General features: G+C 44.1%; 1 protein-coding gene across 1 annotated transcript in view; it reads right to left on the bottom strand.

Annotated features, from left to right (window-relative positions):
• LOC108796998 (contactin-associated protein-like 5) overlaps nt 1–20,418 on the bottom strand; it is a 283,699-nt gene that overhangs the window by 50,918 nt on the left and 212,363 nt on the right. The window contains exons 16-17 of the mRNA XM_018568564.1: nt 14,903–15,030; nt 13,112–13,282 (exon numbers count right to left, since the gene is read on the bottom strand). Of these exons, the coding sequence (XP_018424066.1) occupies nt 13,112–13,282; nt 14,903–15,030 (299 nt within the window). The remainder of the gene's footprint in view (nt 1–13,111; nt 13,283–14,902; nt 15,031–20,418) is intronic.

The raw sequence follows: 20,418 nt of genomic DNA, 5'->3' as shown, positions 1-20,418 counted from the left end.
GGGGGTTAAATGAGCAGAATCATTTTTAATAGAAAGCAAGCAAGCTGCAGAAAAAATGTCAACAGACTCCCAGTGGCTTTAATGCATGGGTTCCTTTTACAGGTCACTGCTGCCATGGATGTAGCACTTACGTACGTGGCAGAGAAAGGGTAAGCTGTGATTGTGCATTGTAGAGCATGTAAAACACATTGGTATGAACAGACTTAAAGTGACATTAAACCCTCAGATTTTTTAACATAAACCAATACTGTAATGTGTGCCTTACTGTAATCCATGGTAGTTTCCCTTCTCTTTGCTGCTCTTCCTTTTTTTAAATCCTCATGTCTTCTCATGCTCGGGGAGAACTTTCCTTTGCAGCTCAGGGCCTCTTCCTGTAGTGCTGGCTCAGGTTACAAACCTACACACAGACACCGTGTATCCATTCCAGAGACAAGGCAGTCTGCTGCAAAACAGATGTTCTCCCCAGCATGAGAACAGATACAGATTTAAAAGGAAGAGCAGCAAAGATAAGGGAAACAACCATGGATTACAGGAAGGCACACATTACAGTATTGTTTTATGTTAAAAAATCTGAGGGTTCAATGTCACTTTAAATTGTATTTTTGACAGCAAGGCTTTACAGATAATGTTATTCTCTCTAAACTTTTCTTGGGTAAATGCATCCTAATGCAATCCAGATGAATGATAAACACGATACAAGCACAAGCAAAAAAAAAATTTGTTTGTCGTCGGTGTGACCAGGATAATGTCCCTGTTACTCAGCCCATAAAACACACACGCCAACTTTTCAATGACTTTCCAAAAAGTTTCACGCTGCAATTTGCAATTTTCATTTGCTTCTCTTTGTTTCTGGCACTCCAGCGTAAAGCTTTTGATGAGCAATTTACGAAAAGTAGATTGAGATTGGAAAAAAAAAAAGCAAAAACATTTAACTCCAAAATGTTCCGTCTTCCACCCACAGAGAAAGAATCACAAGATACATCCAGTGCGACTGAATAGCATTTGTTAGATTGTGTTCATTATGTTATCATCACAGTCACTCCTCAGAGTTTTGAAAGATTATTATTCAAATGCCGCTTTTGCTTTTTTTTTATATATAAAGTCGTGTTGTGGAGACTGCCAGGTTGATGTCATTCCAGTGTAACCGATGACACCAATTAAATAAAAACATGCAATAATCATAAAACTCAAAATTAAGAAAAACACACATCCATCACTCTTACTCAGTTGTTATCAGCATAATGTCTCCATACAAATAGTACGAAAAAGGTCAAAATTATTTAATTCAAGGAGAATTATGAAGCGAGTAATTTTCACTCGCCTCAATAATGAGCCGACCTGTGACAATGAGACTGTCACAGGTCGGCTCAGTAGATCGGGAGGTGAGTGAACACATACCGGCGCTCGCTCACTTCTCTATCTATCCCTGCAGAGAGCCGTGACTGGAGACGATCCTCCAGCGCTGACTGGCGAAACAGACGGGGGAGGGGGCGGGCACAGCTGGCTCTGCCTCTGGATAGGCAGAGCCAGCTGGTAATCCCGCAGCTGGGTGGATCCAGACAGTATTGTCGGGATCCGTTCCGGCTGCGGCGTCTCAGTATACCGCGAGCTGAAGCTCGCTATATACTGAGCTTTGGGTCACGGGACAACTATAGTTTGTGTTCTCTCGTGACCCTTAGGAGAACTATGGGGAAAAGCCCTGACCCCATAGTTCTCCTTTAAAATACCGGGATTAAAAACTACCAAACAGTGACCAGAATAAGCAAGAGAAAAACCCCTCTTTGCCTCTTTCTGCCCCATGAGGATGTCACCATAAGCAGATGTGTTTCTCTCCCTTGGTGTTGGGGGCTAGGGGTGGAAAGGTTGCACTGATCTCCCCTCCTGGGAGGTATTCCTAAAAATGTTGGTTGCTGGAGCAAAAAGTGTCTGACCTAGAGGACACAAGCTGTGGCTATCCCCAACATATGGAAATGTGGTGAGTGAATTGATGAGTCAGAAGTTATGGACAGGAACCTTTCCATGCTATCATGCCTTGGAATATGAAGACTATGATACCACTTGAAACGCAATTGCCAAGGCGCCATACCTCTGCGTCCAACCAGCATAATTGGTGCATAATTAGGAAGGTACCAAGAGAAACTTTATAGGAGAAATTCAGAAAAGATTAAGCCCTAGCCCGGGGCTTAGGGGTGGAAGGGATGCACTGATCTCCACTCCTGGTAGGAATTCCAGACGATGCTGGCTGCTGGAGCCATGAGTGTCCAGCCTAGAGGAAACAAGCTGCAACTGTTCCCAACATATGTAGATGTGGTGAGTGACTTGATGAGTGTCACAGACTTACCCGGCGTGTCCCCTCGTTCCAGCGACGTGTCGTCTCGTGTGTGACGTCACGGCGACTCCTCCTACGGGGCGCGGCTAACAGGGTAAAGGGTCAGCGGCCTCGTCACTCGGCGTTCTCTCGTTGTGGAGAGTCGAATGACGATCAGAGAACCTCCACGCTGTCATACCGATCCCGCTGAACTGAGACACCCGCAGCCAATCTGGAGTACAACCCCGCTGTGAGCTTATCACTATACTGAGCACCCAAACCGCAAGTATCCTGGGACTTGGTCCAATGCTAGCAGACGCTGCTACTCATACTGTGCTTGCTTCTTATCTGCTTAGCTGCTGCTATCCCACACACACACACACTGTACCACACCACTTGTACCGGAATACCGCATATTCAGATTGCTTCTACTTGCTAGGGGATACTGGACTGATACAGGCTCTTACTACTGCAGGGACGCATGTGGGGTTGTCATTTTGCTTTACCTGTTACTTGCTGATAACTCTGTGGGAGTCTACAGGAGCTTTCCTCCAACTGCTTATTGCTGATTGCTATATTGCTGACATACATGTATGGATGTGCATCTCATTGCTTGCTGTTGATTTAACCTGCCTATTACATAACCACTGAATCAGCCCGTGTGCCATGTCCACATTTGCTCTGCTTGTTACCTACTAACTCATTGCGTCTCCCACTGTCGATCTCCCCAATTACACCGGGTCTACTGGTACCTCATTAATACCGCTGGCCACCTCGGAGGGTGGAGTAGGGTGCACTATCCCCAAATCCCAACAACATACCCCTCTGTTTAGTTTACCAGGAAGTACATGATGAGTGCGGTCTCCCTCTAGCAGTTACTGTAACTGGGAGTCGCCCACTGAAACTTCCTCACCTACTTGAATACCCATCTGTTCCGCAGCTGTGATCCAGCTAGACATTTATCACACTGTCACCCTTGACAATGAGTGGGAAGTTATGCACAGAAACCTTTCCATGTTGTCCTGCCTTGGAATATAAAGACTAACAAGGTTATGCACAAAAGGGTGAAGAGTTTGGAGAAGGCCGGAGAAGTGAACAAACTAGGGGCCAAAATAGCTATTATGGAAACATTCTCCAATTCAGCTCACTTTCCAGTTCAGCTATGTTGGCCTAAATTGTTCACTTCTCCTGTCTTCTCCAAACTCTTCACTCTTTTGTGAATAACCCTGTAAGATAGCACTTGAACCTCAATTGCCAAGGAGCCATAGCTCTGCAAGAGTCCAGCTTGCATAGTCGGTGTTATGAAGGAACCAAGAGGAACTTTATAAGAGAGATTCAGAAGAGATTAAGCCCTCGGGACCTAGCGGTGGAAAGGATGCATTGATCTCCCCTCCTGGGAGGTATTCCTAAGGATGCTGGTTGCTGAAGCCAAGAGTTTCTGGCCTAGAGGAAACAAGCTGTAGCGGTTCCCAACATATGGAGATGTGGTGAGTGACTTGATGAGTGGGAAGTTATGGACAGGAAACTTTCAATATTGTCCTGCCTTGGAATATAAAGAATACCACTTGAACCTCAATTGCCAAGGAGCCGTAAGAGTCCAGCCACCATAATCGGTGTTAAGAAGGAACCAAGAGATTCAGAAGAAATTAAGGTATTTGAGGTCAACTGTATTTTGGGGATATCCTGATCCATACCTTAGCCCCTTCCAATATTGAATATTTGCAATTATTCTGTTGATATTTTAAGCTTACTAAAGCGAATGGTGCCCATCGTTTGTACACCCTGAATAAATAACAGCCACACCTGACATTGAATGTGCCTGGGATCATATTGCCATGAAAAGTGCTTAGGACATTCACAATATAGCAGGTGGCCACCTGGAAGTCATTAATTATTGAAGACCAGTGCCAATAGGGCTGTGCAAGGAGGATGCATTTTGTGCAATGGCTCCTCGTTGGAGGAGACTCGGGCTCCTGGATGAAGCATGTGTCTCTTTGAGATGTATTGCATATTAGCAAGAGGCAAGGGAGGTAAAACAGAGGAGGACACAAGCCCCCAAAACAGGGTGAGAGTTTGCAGACGGGATTGACAAAATTGTGGGTTAACAGCAATTTATATTGGTCATATATATTAGGGAAGGTACACCGTCTAAGCATTTCATGGCTCTACAGTGGCCATTTTCTCAGGAAGGTATGGGGACCGCTCTTTTAAAAGATGTGAGAGTAGTGTGGAAAGCAAATCATAAATAACAACATTGGCTTTCCACACTCTCAGCACAGCAATAAAAACCTAACAGGATTTCTATAGTGGTGGTTAGCAATTGTGTTCATAGCATTAGGCCCACTTAATGAAACAAAAACTTCCTGACCCTAAAGAAGAATTCCTCAATCAACAATAAACAGAGTTATTTTAACTAAAAGCTGCTTCTGTGAAAGACCATTAAATGTACATCACAGCTCTGAGGGTTCACGTTGATAAGCATTCCAGTCAATTGCTGCACTTTCCACTCAAACTAATGCAGCGGCTTTGAATGTAAAACGTGGCATTTGACAAGAAAAAGGCTGCACTTGACTTGCTTTGCCTGAAAACCAAAAGCACCTCAACAGGGCATGCTACGTCCAAAGAGACGCAACACAACTTGAATTGAGAGAGATGGTCGGATGACCAGAGAAACGTCTTCAAGAAAAAATACAGCAAGTCCAGTTGCCTTTATTTTATTTTTTTTACAGATACACCATGACCTGGATGAATGAGAACCTTCACCAACAACAAATATTAAAGCAGGTCAAACGCAGTCCTGAACCTCCATGGGTACTACTCAATTAAAGTCAAAGGGAACCAGGTATAGGGGTGGGGTATTTTAAGTGTTCCAGATGGTGCTTTATGTTTTGATGAAACATGGTATAAAACGTAGACTTTAAGTCTACCAGGAAGAGTCTGTATGACTCAGGCATGTGCGGTCAGGGGAGGCAGGTGAGGCAGAGCCTCTGCTAGTATTATTGAGGAAAAAGCTGTCTGAAGCTGACAGCTTTTTCTCCATTCAGAGCGGCTTGTAACAGGTTACAGAGCAGTTCATGGATGGAGTTTCTGCCTGTTAGTTACAGGCAGCGTTGCATCCGGCTTTTGACAGCGGGCTAGGTTACACAGCAGCGGACTTCCCCACTGTTTGTGTAACCTAACATAGTGAGGCAAGAGCAACAATAGCCTCTACTCTGTGTTAGAGGCTTGAGCTCTGTGGATGGTTTGGACCAATGGCAAAGCACCATTGGTCCATGCTGCCCATTAAAAAAAAAGAAAAAAAATGCTGAGGACATCGATCTCGATGCCTCACCAGTGATGAGCAAGTGAGGGACAGGGAGGCTCCTCCCTGTCTCCTCCCTCCACACATAGCTTGTTGACCGGGTTGGGTGGTGGGGCTTTGAAGGGCTGGGGTGTGGCTTCATCTGGCTGGGGTTGGGGCTGGGGCAATGCCTCACCCAGCACGGAAGGTATTGCATGTCACTGGTGTGACTGAAAGCAATACATTCCTTAGGGTCTCTAATGGCATTAAACACAGACAGCGCTTTTGATGGCCACGGGACATGTGATCTTTGCCTGTGCTTTAGGTCACATGACCGAGTTTGGGGAAATTTTTTATTATACTGTTCATAGTAAGGAAAGGGTAACCTGTTATGCATACTAATAAAGTGAGTTGGAATGCACCTCATTGATTCATGTGAACTGTAAATGTTGATGATGGAAATATTGGCAGCTGCTCAATCAATTTAAAACTCATGTGGAAGACGATCAGTGGAAGGGAAATTCATACAGTGCATAGCGGAAAAAGTCTTCAGCAATCGTGCTCCCAAGGTCCTTAGCAAAGAGGGCCTGTCTAATTAGTTTCTTGTTTTGAAAAGCAATGGTCCAATCGGTCTTACATAATGCTAAGACCTTTGTAAACTAGAAAAAGACTTGCCGGCATTTTTGCTGACTTGAGTTCTGTCTTATAGACTTGTGCGCCGTCAAAAAATGTGTTCCGTTTCGGAATATCCGTTATTTCGTATTTTGTAATTCGTATCCGAAACTCGATTCGTACGAAATACGTATTTTCGTTAGTTTCGGCACGTTTTCGTAACTGTACGAACATTCGTTATGATGAAGTTAAAAAGCAAAAATACCTTTGTTAATATATTGGAGTCGATGTGGTAGTTGTTTTTTTATCCGAAATACAAATTCCGTTAACGGATTCCGTATCCGAATTTCGTATTTCAGATAAAAAAACCTACCATCAACAAGTTCGTAACGGAACGAAAATACGTCAACAGAATTTCGTATTTCCTGCCTGTATTGTAACAAAACTATCAGCAGCAGAAGAGAAAACCTCTGATTGGTCAACCAAAACGAAATACGAATTCCGTTAACGGATTCCGTATCCGAATTTAGTTTTTCGGATTTAAAAAAAAACATCAACTCCAATATAAATGTACTTTGCTTTTTAACTTCAATATAACGAATGTTCGTATTTCCTGCCTGAGTATTGTAATGCAACTCTCAGCAGCAGCGGATCCGTATTTCGGATTAAAAAAAAAATCTTGTCATGTTGTTCAACCTCATTTACAGGGGTAATATTAGTTCTTGTTTCAAAGAAATTCGGATCCGGAATTCCTTAAACGGAATTTCCTATTTCGGATATAATTCGGAAACTGCAATTCGGATTTCGGATGCTTCCGAATTTATGAATTTCAGGAAAATTCGTACGAATTTCGATTCGTAACGAAACGAATCGCACATGTCTAGTGTCTTATTTGTGTTCCAGTTTTCACCATATCTGCTGTTGTTGTAAAAATGTGTCAGGCAGTATACAGGCTGATTTTCAGCTATTTTAAAAATGTGGGACAATGTCCCTTATTCTATTTCCTTGCGGTGATAGGGCCTGTGCGTTTTTCATGGAACCGTAGAAAGGTACAGCAGGTGATGTACAGAAGATGAGGGTCTCCAGAATACGATAGGTGGAAAAGGGTGGTACAAAGTCACAGCCTGGTACTAACACACCTCCAAGCTTTACAACAAAATGATACCGCTGGGCCTGGTGTTACCAAAGCTCAGATCTGCAAAGTTCACATCTCATCCTTTTCCGAATCGGAGTTCAGAGGTGCGAGGATAAAAAATTCATGACATATGGTCACACGCTGGCAATTTATCCTCCAACGCAGAGAGGGGTATAATTAGTTCCTGTTAATGTCTATCATCAAATGTATTACTGGAGGAACTGAGGACTCCCGACTGGGTTCTATGCATCTGACTGTTTTGCTAAGGTGGAATAAGAGGAACCAACTCAATGCATTGAAGCTCATGTTCTTCAGATGTACAATATACGCAGTGAACTCTTTAAGTTCCCTTAACATATTTGAATACTGTTCCTCGTGTTTTATAGCTCCTTCTGAACCCACATGACACAAGGGATGAGAGCCACATATCCAGGCTGATGTGGTCCTTGCACAGCATCACTTTCCCTCCCTTCAACTCTGAAGTTTAGTTGAATGATAGATTTGTTTGGTTATTGCCATGCAATGATATGAAAGCAGCACAGTGGCATAGTGGTTAGCACTTCTGCTTCTGCTGGTTTGAATCCCGGTCAGGACACTATCTGCAAGGAGTTTGCATGTTCTCCACACTTGCATGGGTTTCCTCCCACTCTCCAGGGACAGGCTGGAAGGTTATTTGTCCCGGTATGCACGTGCGATAGCCTGGGACCTTAGGTTGTAAGCTATTTGAGGGCGATTTCCCTCCTCATTGGCCTACCTCTTTACAGGCTATCCCCCCTTCAGCCTATCATCCACCTAACCAACCGCTCAGTGTCTGCATCCCCCCTCTGTCAATCGCTCCACTGGCTTCCAATCGCCCAGAGGATTCAAAATATTAACAACCACTTACAAAGCCATCCACAACTCTGCCCCGGCTATATCTCAAACCTTGTCTCAAAGTAACACCCTAACCGTCCTCTCCGCTCCTCCCAAGACCTCCTGCTCTCTACCGTGTTTCCCTGAAAATAAGACCTGTCTTATATTTTTTTTGGTTCAAAAAACCCACTAGGTCTTATTTTTGGGGTAGGTCGTATTTTTTTTAATGTACAACAATCCAAAGTTAACGCAAATCCAAATTAAATAATCCAAAATAGCAAAGTTAGGAATAGGGTGATCAGGGCAATCAGGGGCGCCGTACCTTTCCAAGAGCAATTTGGTAACCAATCGCTGGCCAGAATGAGCGAAGCGCACTTTTACTATTGATTCCTCACAGGCGGAGTGCATTTGGTATCACTCCGCCTGGGACAGGAGCCGGCGCTATAGTGGAGGCATCGGCTTATGCGGCTCTGCTGCCGCCTCGCTTCCTCTAGCGCTGGCTTCCTTGGCACCGCTGATTCTCTCCTGCGCCTCTTCAAGTTCCCCCTTATGCCACCTCCGGCCCTGGGCATGGTCACAACTCGGTCTTATTTTCGGGGTAGGTCCATGCTCGCCTCCAGGACTTCTTTAGAGTCTCTCCCATTCTTTTGAACTCCTTACCCCAACCGGTCCGTCTATCTCCCACTCTGACTGCCTTTAGGCGATCCCTAAAGACTCATCTCTTCAGGGAAGCCTATCCCACCTCAACCTAACCGCTCAACCATCACGTTCTCAAACAATTCATCCCCACGCAGCTCCCTCCGCATGTATCACTTTCCCCTCCCTCTTAGACTGTAAGCCCTCAGGGGCAGGGCCCTCCTTAACATCTTGTCTTGAATTGTATTGTATTGTGATGTCTTCCCTATGTTGCAAAGCGCTGCGCGAACTGTTGGCGCTATATAAATCCTGTATACTAATAATTTATTATGCCAGCGAATATCAATGAGACAGAGGTTGCCCATACCTCTAATCAGGAGCCAACCTTTCAAGCAAACTTGTCTAGCTGACAGCCCAATAAACAGGTGCTTATGTATATTTGCTATTTTTTCCTCCTTTGGGGGGGTTGCTATTGCTGACCTCCCCTTTGAGAATCTAGCGCCCTGCTGATGCTTTAGCTTTCATGCTTCCTGCTTCTCTGACCTGCAACCAATATAGAGATAGTGAATTGTGAAACTTTCATCGTCTACAGGATGCTTGTTCCAGTTTGGTAACCCTAAAATGTTGCAGCAATAGCAGATAGCGTTTCCAAACGAAGGTCAGCAATGGCAGACCCCCAAACTTTGGCAGAGTCACTTTAAGTAAAACTCTTTTTTTGTCTATAGATTCCATAATTGTTGTTATGAGCATTTTTCAAAGCTCCTCTCAACAAAACCAACTCCGGCTGTGCATTAAAAAGCTGCCCGTGGGTCCTTCAACTCATTAAACAAATAATACATTTAGAGAAAGCTTATCGCTCCGTAATGAGGTTTGATATAATGATAATTGCACATCAAAGTCCAATTCAATTGTTTTTTTTTATTTTTGTGGACATAAAATTTTAAATAAAATAAACAGACATAAATGAGAGTTATAATTGCTGATTGCGGCCGGCGATAGCAGGAAACTCGGCACAAAGTCAGAGAAGTAACTGTAACTTTTTGCTTGTCATTAGCGAAGTGCTGTTTTATGTAGACGGTGCAGATGGGGTTCTGTAGCCCGGAGGGGCTTTTCTCGTACGATTCTCTAGAGGCGCGCTGTCCGGGAGGAAGACGGGCTCAGAATGGATGTAAAGAGTCAGGTGCAATGCGGTCCCAGAGAATATACTTAATGATTGCAGCAACTTCCCCGCTCAGACTTCATCTCCCGTTTTATGCTTGAATTGTATTCTGATGCAAAATGTATCCGTCAAATGGAATGAAATGGAAACCTACAATGACACTCTAGCAGAGCGCGCTTATTGAACTTCAGCAAATGGTTATAAAAGATTAAATTGTCACTAATCCTTCCAGTTGAAACCAGCTTTAGAATCCAGCGGGATATCCTAAACCTCACTTGTTAAAGGAGAACTATGAGGTGAGTGCTTTTCACTCACCTCATAGTTCTAGCCGACCTGTGACAATGAGACTGTCACAGGACGGCTCAGTAGATCGGGAGGTGAGAGAACACATACCGGCGCTCGCTCACCTCTCGATCCTGTCACGGCTCTCTGCCGTGACAGGGGAGGGGCTGGATTCCCCCCTTCCCGCTCCGATCCTCCAGCGCTGACTGGTGGAACGGACGGGGGAGGGGGCGGGTGCAGCTGGCTCTGCCTCTAGATAGGCAGAGCCAGCTGTCACTCACGCAGCTAGGCGGATCCTGGCATAATTGTCGGGATCCGCTTCAGCTGCGGCGTCTCAGTATATAAAGAGCTGTAGCTCGCGGTATACTGAGCTTTGGGTGATGGGAGGACGCTAGTTTGTGTCCTCCCGTGACCATTAGGAGAACTATGGGGAAAAACACTTACCCCATAGCTCTCCTTTAATGATTGCAGCAACTTCCCGGCTCAGACTTCATCTCCCGTGTTATGCTTGAATTGTATTCTGATGCAAAATGTATCCGTCAAATGGAATGAAATGGAAACCTACAATGACACTCTAGCAGAGAGCGCTTATTGAAATTCTGCAAATGGTTATAAAAGATTAAATTGTCACTAAACCTTCCAGTTGAAAGCAGCTTTAGAATTCAGCGGGATATCCTAAACCTCACTTGTTAATTCCTTTTTTTTTTTCTGCATTGTGCTTCTGTTTTTCCCGCGCTATCCACGGGAGCAATTTTCACAAACTTCTGTTTTTCAAGTTAAAGCAAAAGTTGAGTTAAAGTTACATTATTAAACGCTCAAGCTTTTTTTTTAAAAAAAGTGAATTTAGGTCAAACAAATGTCCATTGCCCAGCAAAGAATTTCTTTATATTTTTGGCTTAACACTTAACAGTTATTATATTTCAGAACAGCTCCAACTCTCCTAGCTTGGCTTCCCTGAACTAGCTGTCTGGTATGAGAGCACAAAGGGCAGCGCAGTCTACAACAGTTGTCCATCTACTACAGCCTTTGTCAACCAGGGTGCCCTTTGGCTTCCTCAGAGGTGCCTGGAGATTTTGTGATGAGTTTCTGATGTGAGAGGGGGGCTTCTAATGTGAAGAGGGCTTCTGATGTGAAAGGAGGGGAAGTCTGATGTACTGTAAATGGAGGGGGCTTCTAATGTAAAGGGGGGCTACTGAGGTAAAGGTGGCTTCTATGATAAAAGGGACATCTGATGTGAAAGGAGGGGGCTTCTAAAGTGAAGGGGGACTTCTGATGTGAAGTTGGGGGCTTCTGATGTGAAGGGGAGGCTTCTGATGTAAAGAGGGCTTCTAATGTGAAGCAGAGCTTTTGATGTGAAAGGAGGGGTACTCTGATATAAAAGTAGGGGGCTTCTAAAGTGAAGGGGGACTTCTGATGTGAAGGAGGGGCTTCTGATGTAAAGGGGGCTTCTGATCTAAAGGGGGCTTCTAATGTGAAGGGGGGCTTTTCATGTGAAGGGGGGCTTCTGATGTAATGGGGGCTTCTGGTGTGAAGCAGAGCTTTTGATGTGAAAGGAGGGGCACTCTGATGTAAACGGAGGGGGCTTCTAATGTGAAGGGGGCTACTGAGGTAAATGGGGCTTCTATGATAAAAGGGACATCTGATGTGAAAGTAGGGGGCTTCTAAAGTGAAGGGGGACTTCTGAAGTGAAAGGGGGGCTTCTGATGTGAAGGGGGCATCTAATGTGAAGCAGAGCTTTTAATGTGACAGGGGGGGTTCTGATGTAAAAGGAGAGGGCTTCTAAAGTGAAGGGGGGCCTCTAATGTCAAAGGCAGAATTCTAATGTGAAAGGGGGGCTTTGATGAGAAGGGGGGCTCTTGATTTGAAGGGAAAACTTTGATGCAGAGGATGGAACCCCACTTTTCCATGTGTTTTTGTGTGGGGTCCATTCCTTACATTTTAAACTGGGGTGCCTTAAGATTTTTCATACTTTTTAAGGGTGCCGTGACTGCAAAAAAAGGTTGACAAAATGCTGATCCACTTGCTTGGAGAAAGTTGCAGGGAAGTGGCATGCTTTCCCTTGTTGTGCATGTGTGTTTGTGGAGACACACACACACAGGTTGTTAGCACACACAAGGGTGGCTACATAGGACCCTGCAAGGGAAAAGAGCCACCCTAAAACAGGATAACAGGCTGGAAACCAACACTTTTAAACATCAAGGAGTAACTAACTTTTACTCACATAATACAAGGCTAGGGTTATGGAATATTAGGACTCAAAGTGGATAATTGTTTCCAATTGGCCTCTGCTTCCCTTGAGATCTCCTGCAGCCCTCCCCCAGCATATGAATTGTTGATGCACACACGGTGATAATGTTTTTTATTGGATTGGGTTGATAATTATCCCATTCTATCATAAACTCCCCTCTGATGTCTCCTGAGGAAGTAGAGATTTGGTTCAAGAAACATGTAGTGCTTCATTTCCCCACCTTATACTCCTATTTCTGACAACTGCCAGGGGCTGGTGGTTTATAGACAAGGAGGTTTGATTATGAGTATGGTAGATCATCTATTATATTGTCTTTTGTTACATTGTCTTTGCATCTATATTGGGTACCTTGAAAGTCTTATTTTTTTCCTTTTTGATAATTTCTGCTAACTTTTTTGAATTGCAGTACGTTCAAACAATTTTTTTTCTTTCAGAATCCATAGGCCTTTGTTCTAAAGTCTGTACTTTGTTTTTTAATCTTACTGGTCATCACAGATGAAATGGCCGCTATAGCGCACCATCTCACTCAGGGTCTCATTTGTTAACTTTAGGAAACGCTAATAATATAGAAACAATGCAAAGAGGTTTTAGAAACTTACAGGATAGTTGGACTCTTATGAAGTCTTTCACACCCAGGCTTTCCAGAAAGACCCCGGAGGAGCTGTTGGTTTTGAAGAAGAAGGCGATGTCGGTGCTGAAGTCGGAGTGAAAAGTAGGAAAGTAAAGATAGGACACGGTGGAGCTAAAAGACGCGGAATTCCAAAAGTTCCCTGCAAGAACCAAAAACAGGAAATACGTATGTTCTTGTTTGTAACATTGTTGACTATCCAATTAAGAGACAATGATATACAGATGGAATTACAAGACATGTTTTCCTTTAAGGAAGGTACCTGTGAGAATAGAAATATGAGAGAGGTCACCAGCTGTTGGGCTGTCATACCCATCCTTGCTTTACTATCTACTAAGTCACTGACCTAGAACAAGCATGTATCATGTGTAGAACTGAATCCCTAACCTTCGTAGTTTCTAGGTATATGAGTAGAGGCTCTGGACCTGAAGTAGATTGGCAAATGTTTGTTGTAGAGCGCAATAACTCTGGATAGACTGCTCACTTATGGGAAAAAGCTTCCGTAGATGTTTCAACTGGAATGCAAGTTATTGATGATAAGAGAGAACAACACCAAATGTGAGAAGCCCAAATGGTTTATCGTGACAAAGTGTACTCAGCAAAAACATAAACCAACACCTTTCAGGGCTCCAGAGGTCCCACTTTCACATGGGCTCTGTACACTGGAGGGAGTTGATATGAAGTAACTGGACTCAAGGGTATTAAAATACTCAAAAGTACTTAATACAAGGGGTAGAGCACGCCAGCAGTGAATTTGGGGAGCAATAAACTATTTGGACTGTCTACATTTGGTATGGCACTGCTTTCTCTCCCATCACACTGAGCAAGAAGCAAGGATGATCATGGCATGCTGGAATGATACACCTATGAAAACAAGTCATCAAAGGAGGCTCACTTATGCTAACAGGCTTCCTTAAAAGGTGCAGTCCTGTAAAACATGAACATTCTATATAGCTCAGATGCTTAAAAAGTAGTCTGAATTTCTGTCTCCTCATACTATATACTCCTCATCACCTGGCTGCCCTGAGAGGTACACTATGCGGCCAAATATATGTCCAGGTGTTCCCATTGAAGTGTTCGGATAATACTACAGCATACAAAGACATTTTAGACAATTGTGCTCTTCCAACCTTGTGGTCAGTTTTGTGAAGACCCTTTTCTGTTCCACCATGACTGTCCCCTGTGTACAAAGCCAACACCATAAAGACATGATTTGACCAGTCTGTTGTGGAGGAACTCAAATGTCCTACACAGAGCCCTGATCTCAACGCTACTGAACACCTGTGTGATTAATTCTAATGCTGATTGTGAGCCAGAACTTCTAATTCAACATCAGCACCAGTCCTCAACCCTACTGAACACCTTTGGGATGATTTGGGATGCTGATTGTGAGCCAGGTCTTCTCATCCAGCATCAGAACCTGACCTCATAAAGACGTGTGAGAAGTCATCTGCACTGGATTTTCCTAAAACATGGCAGAAGGAAGTTTGAGTGCACCAGGTCTAGTATAATTGCACTTCTCTGTTGACGTCTAAGAAAATGTTTGGGTATATATGTTAAAGTTCTGCTTAAAAACCGAGGTTTTGGACCTGCAAACTCGGCACATACTAGTGGATTCATCAACAATCCCTAAATGCTACTTTTTATATAACTGTCCAAAGTAGATTCATCACCCACCAGCTGCATTCATCAAAACTTTCAATTCTCAAACTAGTAAATTCTGGCAAAGATGAAGATTGGAGGAAAAAAAAAATCTACTCACTGTCTCCGTAGCAACGCAAAGGACCAATTTTCCAGGCCGCCTCTGAACCTGGTCTATTTGTGTCAGTAATCACAATCTGAGAGACTGGAAGGTGTTCTTTAAAGGTTAAGAATCCAGTGTCATTCGTCCTGGGAAACAGAATAGAAAAGTGATTATACCCCCCAGTTCCATGATTTGTTACAAATTACATGTTTAATACTGTAACCTATAAATAATATTGTCAATGCTGATTGGGCGATAATTTCCACAGATTAGTAAAGAATTAGAATGGAACAATCAGATCCTCCCGTCTTTTTTTCACAGCATTTGTTACAATGTTTCCTCTTCCAGAAACCAGTCCAGTGGTATTTTATTGTGAATCCCTATAAAGTTGTAGTTGGAAGTCACAATGTACAGATATAGCTCATTCAACTTTAAAGTGACATTAAACCCTCAGATTTTTTAACATAAAACAATACTGTAATGTGCGCCTTACTGTAATCCATGGTTGTTTCCCTTCTCTTTGCTGCTCTTCCTTTTAAATCTGTATCTCTTCTCATGCTTGGAGAGAACTTCTGTTTTGCAGCAGACTGCCTTGTCTCTGAAATGGATACATGGTGTCTGTGTGTAGGTTCACAACCTGAGCCAGCACTACAGGAAGAGGCACTCAGCTGCAAAGGGAAGTTCTCCCCCAGCATGAGAAGAGATAAGGATTTAAAAGGAAAAGCAGCAAAGAGAAGGGAAACTACCATGGATTACAGTAAGGCGCACATTACAGTATTGGTTTATGTTAAAAAATCTGAGGGTTTAATGTTACTTTAACTCTAGACGGGTTCTTTACTATTTCCTACCAGGAAAAGAAACCTGATGGTGAACTAGGAAGACCAAAGATCCCTTAGTTGCATAGTTATACCGGGGCCATAAACTCCATGAGGAAGGAGCTGTGTGGGGGTGAATAATTTGAGAACGTGATGGATCAGTGTTTAGGTTGAGGTGGAATAGGCTTCCCTAAGAGATGAGCCTTAAGGCATCGCCTAAAGGCAGTCAGAGTGGGAGATAAACTGACAGGTTGGGGTAAAGAGTTCCAGAGATATAAAGGGGAAATAATATTTTAAAGTAGAACACATACATAGGATAGGGCACATAGAAGGGCGAGGAGTAACATAAAGTAGGGCCCAATGGGGGTAAGGGGGCTCTAGGACACGGTTGAATAATTAATACATTTTATCTCACAGGGTTTAGAGTAGTAATTGAAGGGTTATATTTAGAAATAAGAAACACATTTAGGTCTTTCTACCACATTATGCACAAGATTTTTTACTTTCCCCCTCTTCTTTGGGTGAAGTTTTGGATAATGGGAGAGAGTGTACGGGTAGGCAAAGAGAGAATAGGAGGTTAGGTGAGACTGAGATGAATGATCATAGCTATGTAGATAGTAAAGTAATATAGACATTTACAAATGAAGAGCTACTTGTTAGGTTGCTTATGGGACAAGCTATGATGTATGAGTATAATTGATGACATGTTATGTATTTTTTTCCCCTCCTTTTTCTCTGTATATTGAAATACCGAAATAAAAATATATTAAACAAAAAAAAAGAGTTCCAGAGGATGGGAGAGACTCTAGAGAAGTCCTGGAGGCGAGCATGGGAGGCGTTGACAAGGGAGCTGGAAAGCAGGAGTTCTTTTGAAGAGCGGAGGAGGCGGTTAGGGTGATACTTTGAGACAAGGTTGGAGATATAGCCGGGGGCAGAGTTGTGGATGGCTCTGTAAGTGGTTGTTAATATTTAAAATGTTATCCTTTGGTTGAGTGGAAGTCAGTGCAGGGATTGGGAGAGGGGGGTTGCAGACACTGAGTGGCTGATTAGCTTGATGTTTTAACAATTTCCTCATTTTGTTTTCACTTCTGACCATCCTGGCGAAATTTAGCAAGAGACCTGTAGGGTGAATGATGATTTGTACAGGAAAGCACCCACTATATCAAAAAATATTGTATTCTAGTAAGAAAAACAAAAAACCTGAAATCCAAGGAATGAAAGGCACCAGCCAGGCTGAGCAGGAAAGAGATAGATCAGGGGTGGGCAAACTACATCCCTCCAGCTGTGGTGCACTACAAATCTTTTAGTTCCACAGCTGAAGGGCTGTAGTCCCCACCCCTCCCATTTTGAAATCCTTAGTATGTGCATTGAAGACAAACTTCACCACTGTGAACAAAAAAAGCGAATTGTGAAATCACAACAAACAAAAAAAGTGCACAAGGGTGCTTTGATCCTCCTCCAAAGAGGAAGGGCATAATTCTCTGAAACCCCCAGGATGGAAGGCTCCTGGCAGGGCCAGGGTGACCCTAGTTCACCTAGCCAAAGCCAGACTGTCCCCGTTCCTTAGGGACCTGCGGAAGCAGGTCCACCAAGTACTTGGTGAGGGCTCTCCCAAAGACACTCCTGAGTAGGGAAAGGTAAATAAAACCCATAGAGGCCACAGAACCTCTCCACTAAGGTCAGGGTGGGCCCCAAGGGCACCCTCTGTTTTCTCTGAGTTAAAAAATGTGCCAGTGCTGAGACATGGCAGACCTTCCAGCCAAGATGGAATATCTGGAATATTTGCTCCAGGCTACCCAAAAGGCCTGTCTAAGTACAGAAAATGCTACAGGTAACGTGACCTAGTGGGTCCCAAACCCATAGTGATTTTCTGACACCCCTGACGGGCAGAGTACCATGTGCTTTCAGTCCATGGCCAAACAAGGACAGCCCTATTCCTACCAGAAGGTACTACCACCGGAGGGGTTCTTGTCTACACCCAGGGTCAAGTCTGGTGCACCAGGTCAGAATCAACCCAGGAGGAAAGGAACCCCCCAGCACCCACCTATTACTCCACTGAATACTAGACTGCCATCTCCCTGTCCGAAGATGGCCCGCTCTCCCTCTGGAAACTGTTAAAAACAGATACCACACTTGATCTTAGCCAACAGATTGAGCTGCCACCCCTGGGCTAGTTAATGCTCCAGCCTGCCAGGAAATGAGGTGGGCCCTATATGACCTGCTGCAGCTTCTAATACACATTGCAAGAAGCTCCCAGTGTGCAGTGACATCAGAGGAAACCATTTCAGCCTAGGAGAGGAGCCGGTACAACTGTGCAAGACTGAAGGGAAGGACGGAGGTCAGATATAGGACTGAAGGGGAGGACGGAGGTCAGATTGAAGACTGAAGGGAAGGATGGAGGTCAGATATAAGACTGAAGGGAAGGGCGGAGGTCAGATAGCAGACTGAAGGGATGGACGCAGGTCAGATAGCAGACTGAAGGGAAGGACGCAGGTCAGATATAAGACTGAAGAGAAGGCCGGAGGTCAGATATAAGACTGAAGGGAAGGACGGAGGTCAGATATAAGACTGAAGGGAAGGAAGGAGGTCAGATATAAGACAGAAGGGGAGGACGGAGGTCAGATAGAAGACTGAAGGGAAGATCGGAGTTCAGCTTTAAAGTTGGAAGACAAATATCGCAGCCAGTCAGAAAATACATCTTCTCTTCATGTAAAGTTGTTGTATATTTCCTCGGTTAGTGAGTCTTGCATTTGCTCCATTTGACCTTCTGATACAAAACGACTTGTGGGATTTTTTGTGTCCCGCTGAGATGTGTAATATGCGGCCCGCCTGCTGAGTACAAGACTTGGCGGCGCTGAGGAACGTGTTTGGTATCTGCCTCGTGTTCCATTAGAAGCACTGAAGATGAAGACAGACGGCAGTGATTGTTTAGCAATGGAGACGGCCGGCCTTTGTTACGCCCCTCACGGTAAATATTGTCACTTTATCTGAAGCTGGACGGGGCACAGAGAAAGGGGGAAGTACCCGAAGGTTTGGGGTCAATTCTATTTGATATATTTTATATAAAATATCTGGATATTTTACTATTTGTATCATTTTTTACATAATTATAATGTTTTAATAAAGGGAGCACTCGTACCACTGAAGTGACTGACAGTTTCGTGTTTTTCAAACTGAGGAGACAGTTGAGCAAACTGTCATTCTCTGAATGAAACTCCATATGGCTGCCTCTGTTCAGAGTGATAATGGAGGGGCAGTTACTTATCTCGTTCGCATATATCTTTAAATTTCAGCTTGAGCTATTGAGCTCTACAAACTACTAGCTTTTTATTTATCAACAGAGCAGCTAAAAATAGAAGGGAAACATGTAAAAAGCAGCCTTCTTCCATCAAATTCATAAAAGTGCTTAAAGGAGAACTATGAGGGGGCGTGCTTTTCACTCACCTCATAGTTCTAGCCGACCTGTGACAATGAGACTGTCACAGGTCAGTTCAGTAGATCGGGAGGTGAGAGAACACATACCGGCGTTCGCTCACCTCCAGATCCCGTGACGGTTTTCTGCCGTGACAGGGGAGGGGCTGGATTCCCCCCTCCCCGCTCCGATCCTCCAGCGCTGACTGGCGGAACGGACGGGGGAGGGGGCGGATACAGCTGGCTCTGCCTCTAGATAGGCAGAGCCAGCTGTCACTCACGCAGCTGGGCGGATCCCGGCACAATTGTCGGGATCCGCTTCAGCTGCGGCGTCTCAGTATACCGCGAGCTACAGTTGCATGTCGCAACCCTAAGGAGAACTATGGGGAAAAGACTTAACCCCATAGTTCTCCTTTAAGGAAACTGTACACAGTGAGGCAGGAAGCCAAGCATGCTGAAAATAGGAATCAAGGGTTTACATACATTAGCTGAAAAGAAGCATGATTTGCAAACTGCATGTCATGGAGGCACCCTTTAAACTGCATGTCATGGAGGCACCCCTTAAACTGCATGCCATGGAGGCACACCTGTAAACTGCATATCATGGAGGCACCCCTGTAAACTGCATGTCATGGAGGCACCCCTGTAAACTGCATAACATGGAGGCGCACCTGTAAACTGCATGCCATGGAGGCACCGCTGGAAACTGCATGCCATGGAGGCACCCCTGTAAACTGCATGCCATGGAGGCACCCCTGGAAACTGCATGCCATGAAGGCACCCCTGGAAACTGCATAACATGGAGGCACCCCTGGAAACTGCATGCCATGGAGCCACCCCTGGAAACTTTTGTTTTAATGTGTATCTCCTTAATGTGTGCAACATTTTACATTTCTAAATGTTAGATTCAGCGTTTTATATCATTGTAGAGAGGCCGCCATATGCTGGAACGGAGTCTATAGATTTCCTTTAATGACCTTTCTTCTTGTTCCCGGTTTTTAAGGCTTTGTGTATAATGGGAATGTGGATATAGTTCATATAATCACATAAGCATGGACGCCGCAGGCCTGCACTCCATAATAAGAGTCCCTCCGCTGACAGATCTGAATTTATAACGGCGTGTACAATAACACATCTGTTTTGTATCTCTCCAGTCGCTCCGGCACACCTGAGCCTGACGGTATTAATCAGTTATAAATATTGATGACCTGCATTGATTTACACCGCTTCATTCAAAGCCACGCGCTACAATTAATTAATATTTCATTATTGGGTTATTATCTTTTTTGCTGCATTAAACAGGAAAGA

Source organism: Nanorana parkeri, unplaced genomic scaffold (assembly GCF_000935625.1).
Source record: "Nanorana parkeri isolate BGI_ZX_2015 unplaced genomic scaffold, ASM93562v1 scaffold1209, whole genome shotgun sequence".
NCBI classification, from domain to species: domain Eukaryota; kingdom Metazoa; phylum Chordata; class Amphibia; order Anura; family Dicroglossidae; genus Nanorana; species Nanorana parkeri.
Note: the sequence above shows the minus strand (reverse complement) of the source record. Positions and strands in the feature narration are given on the sequence as shown.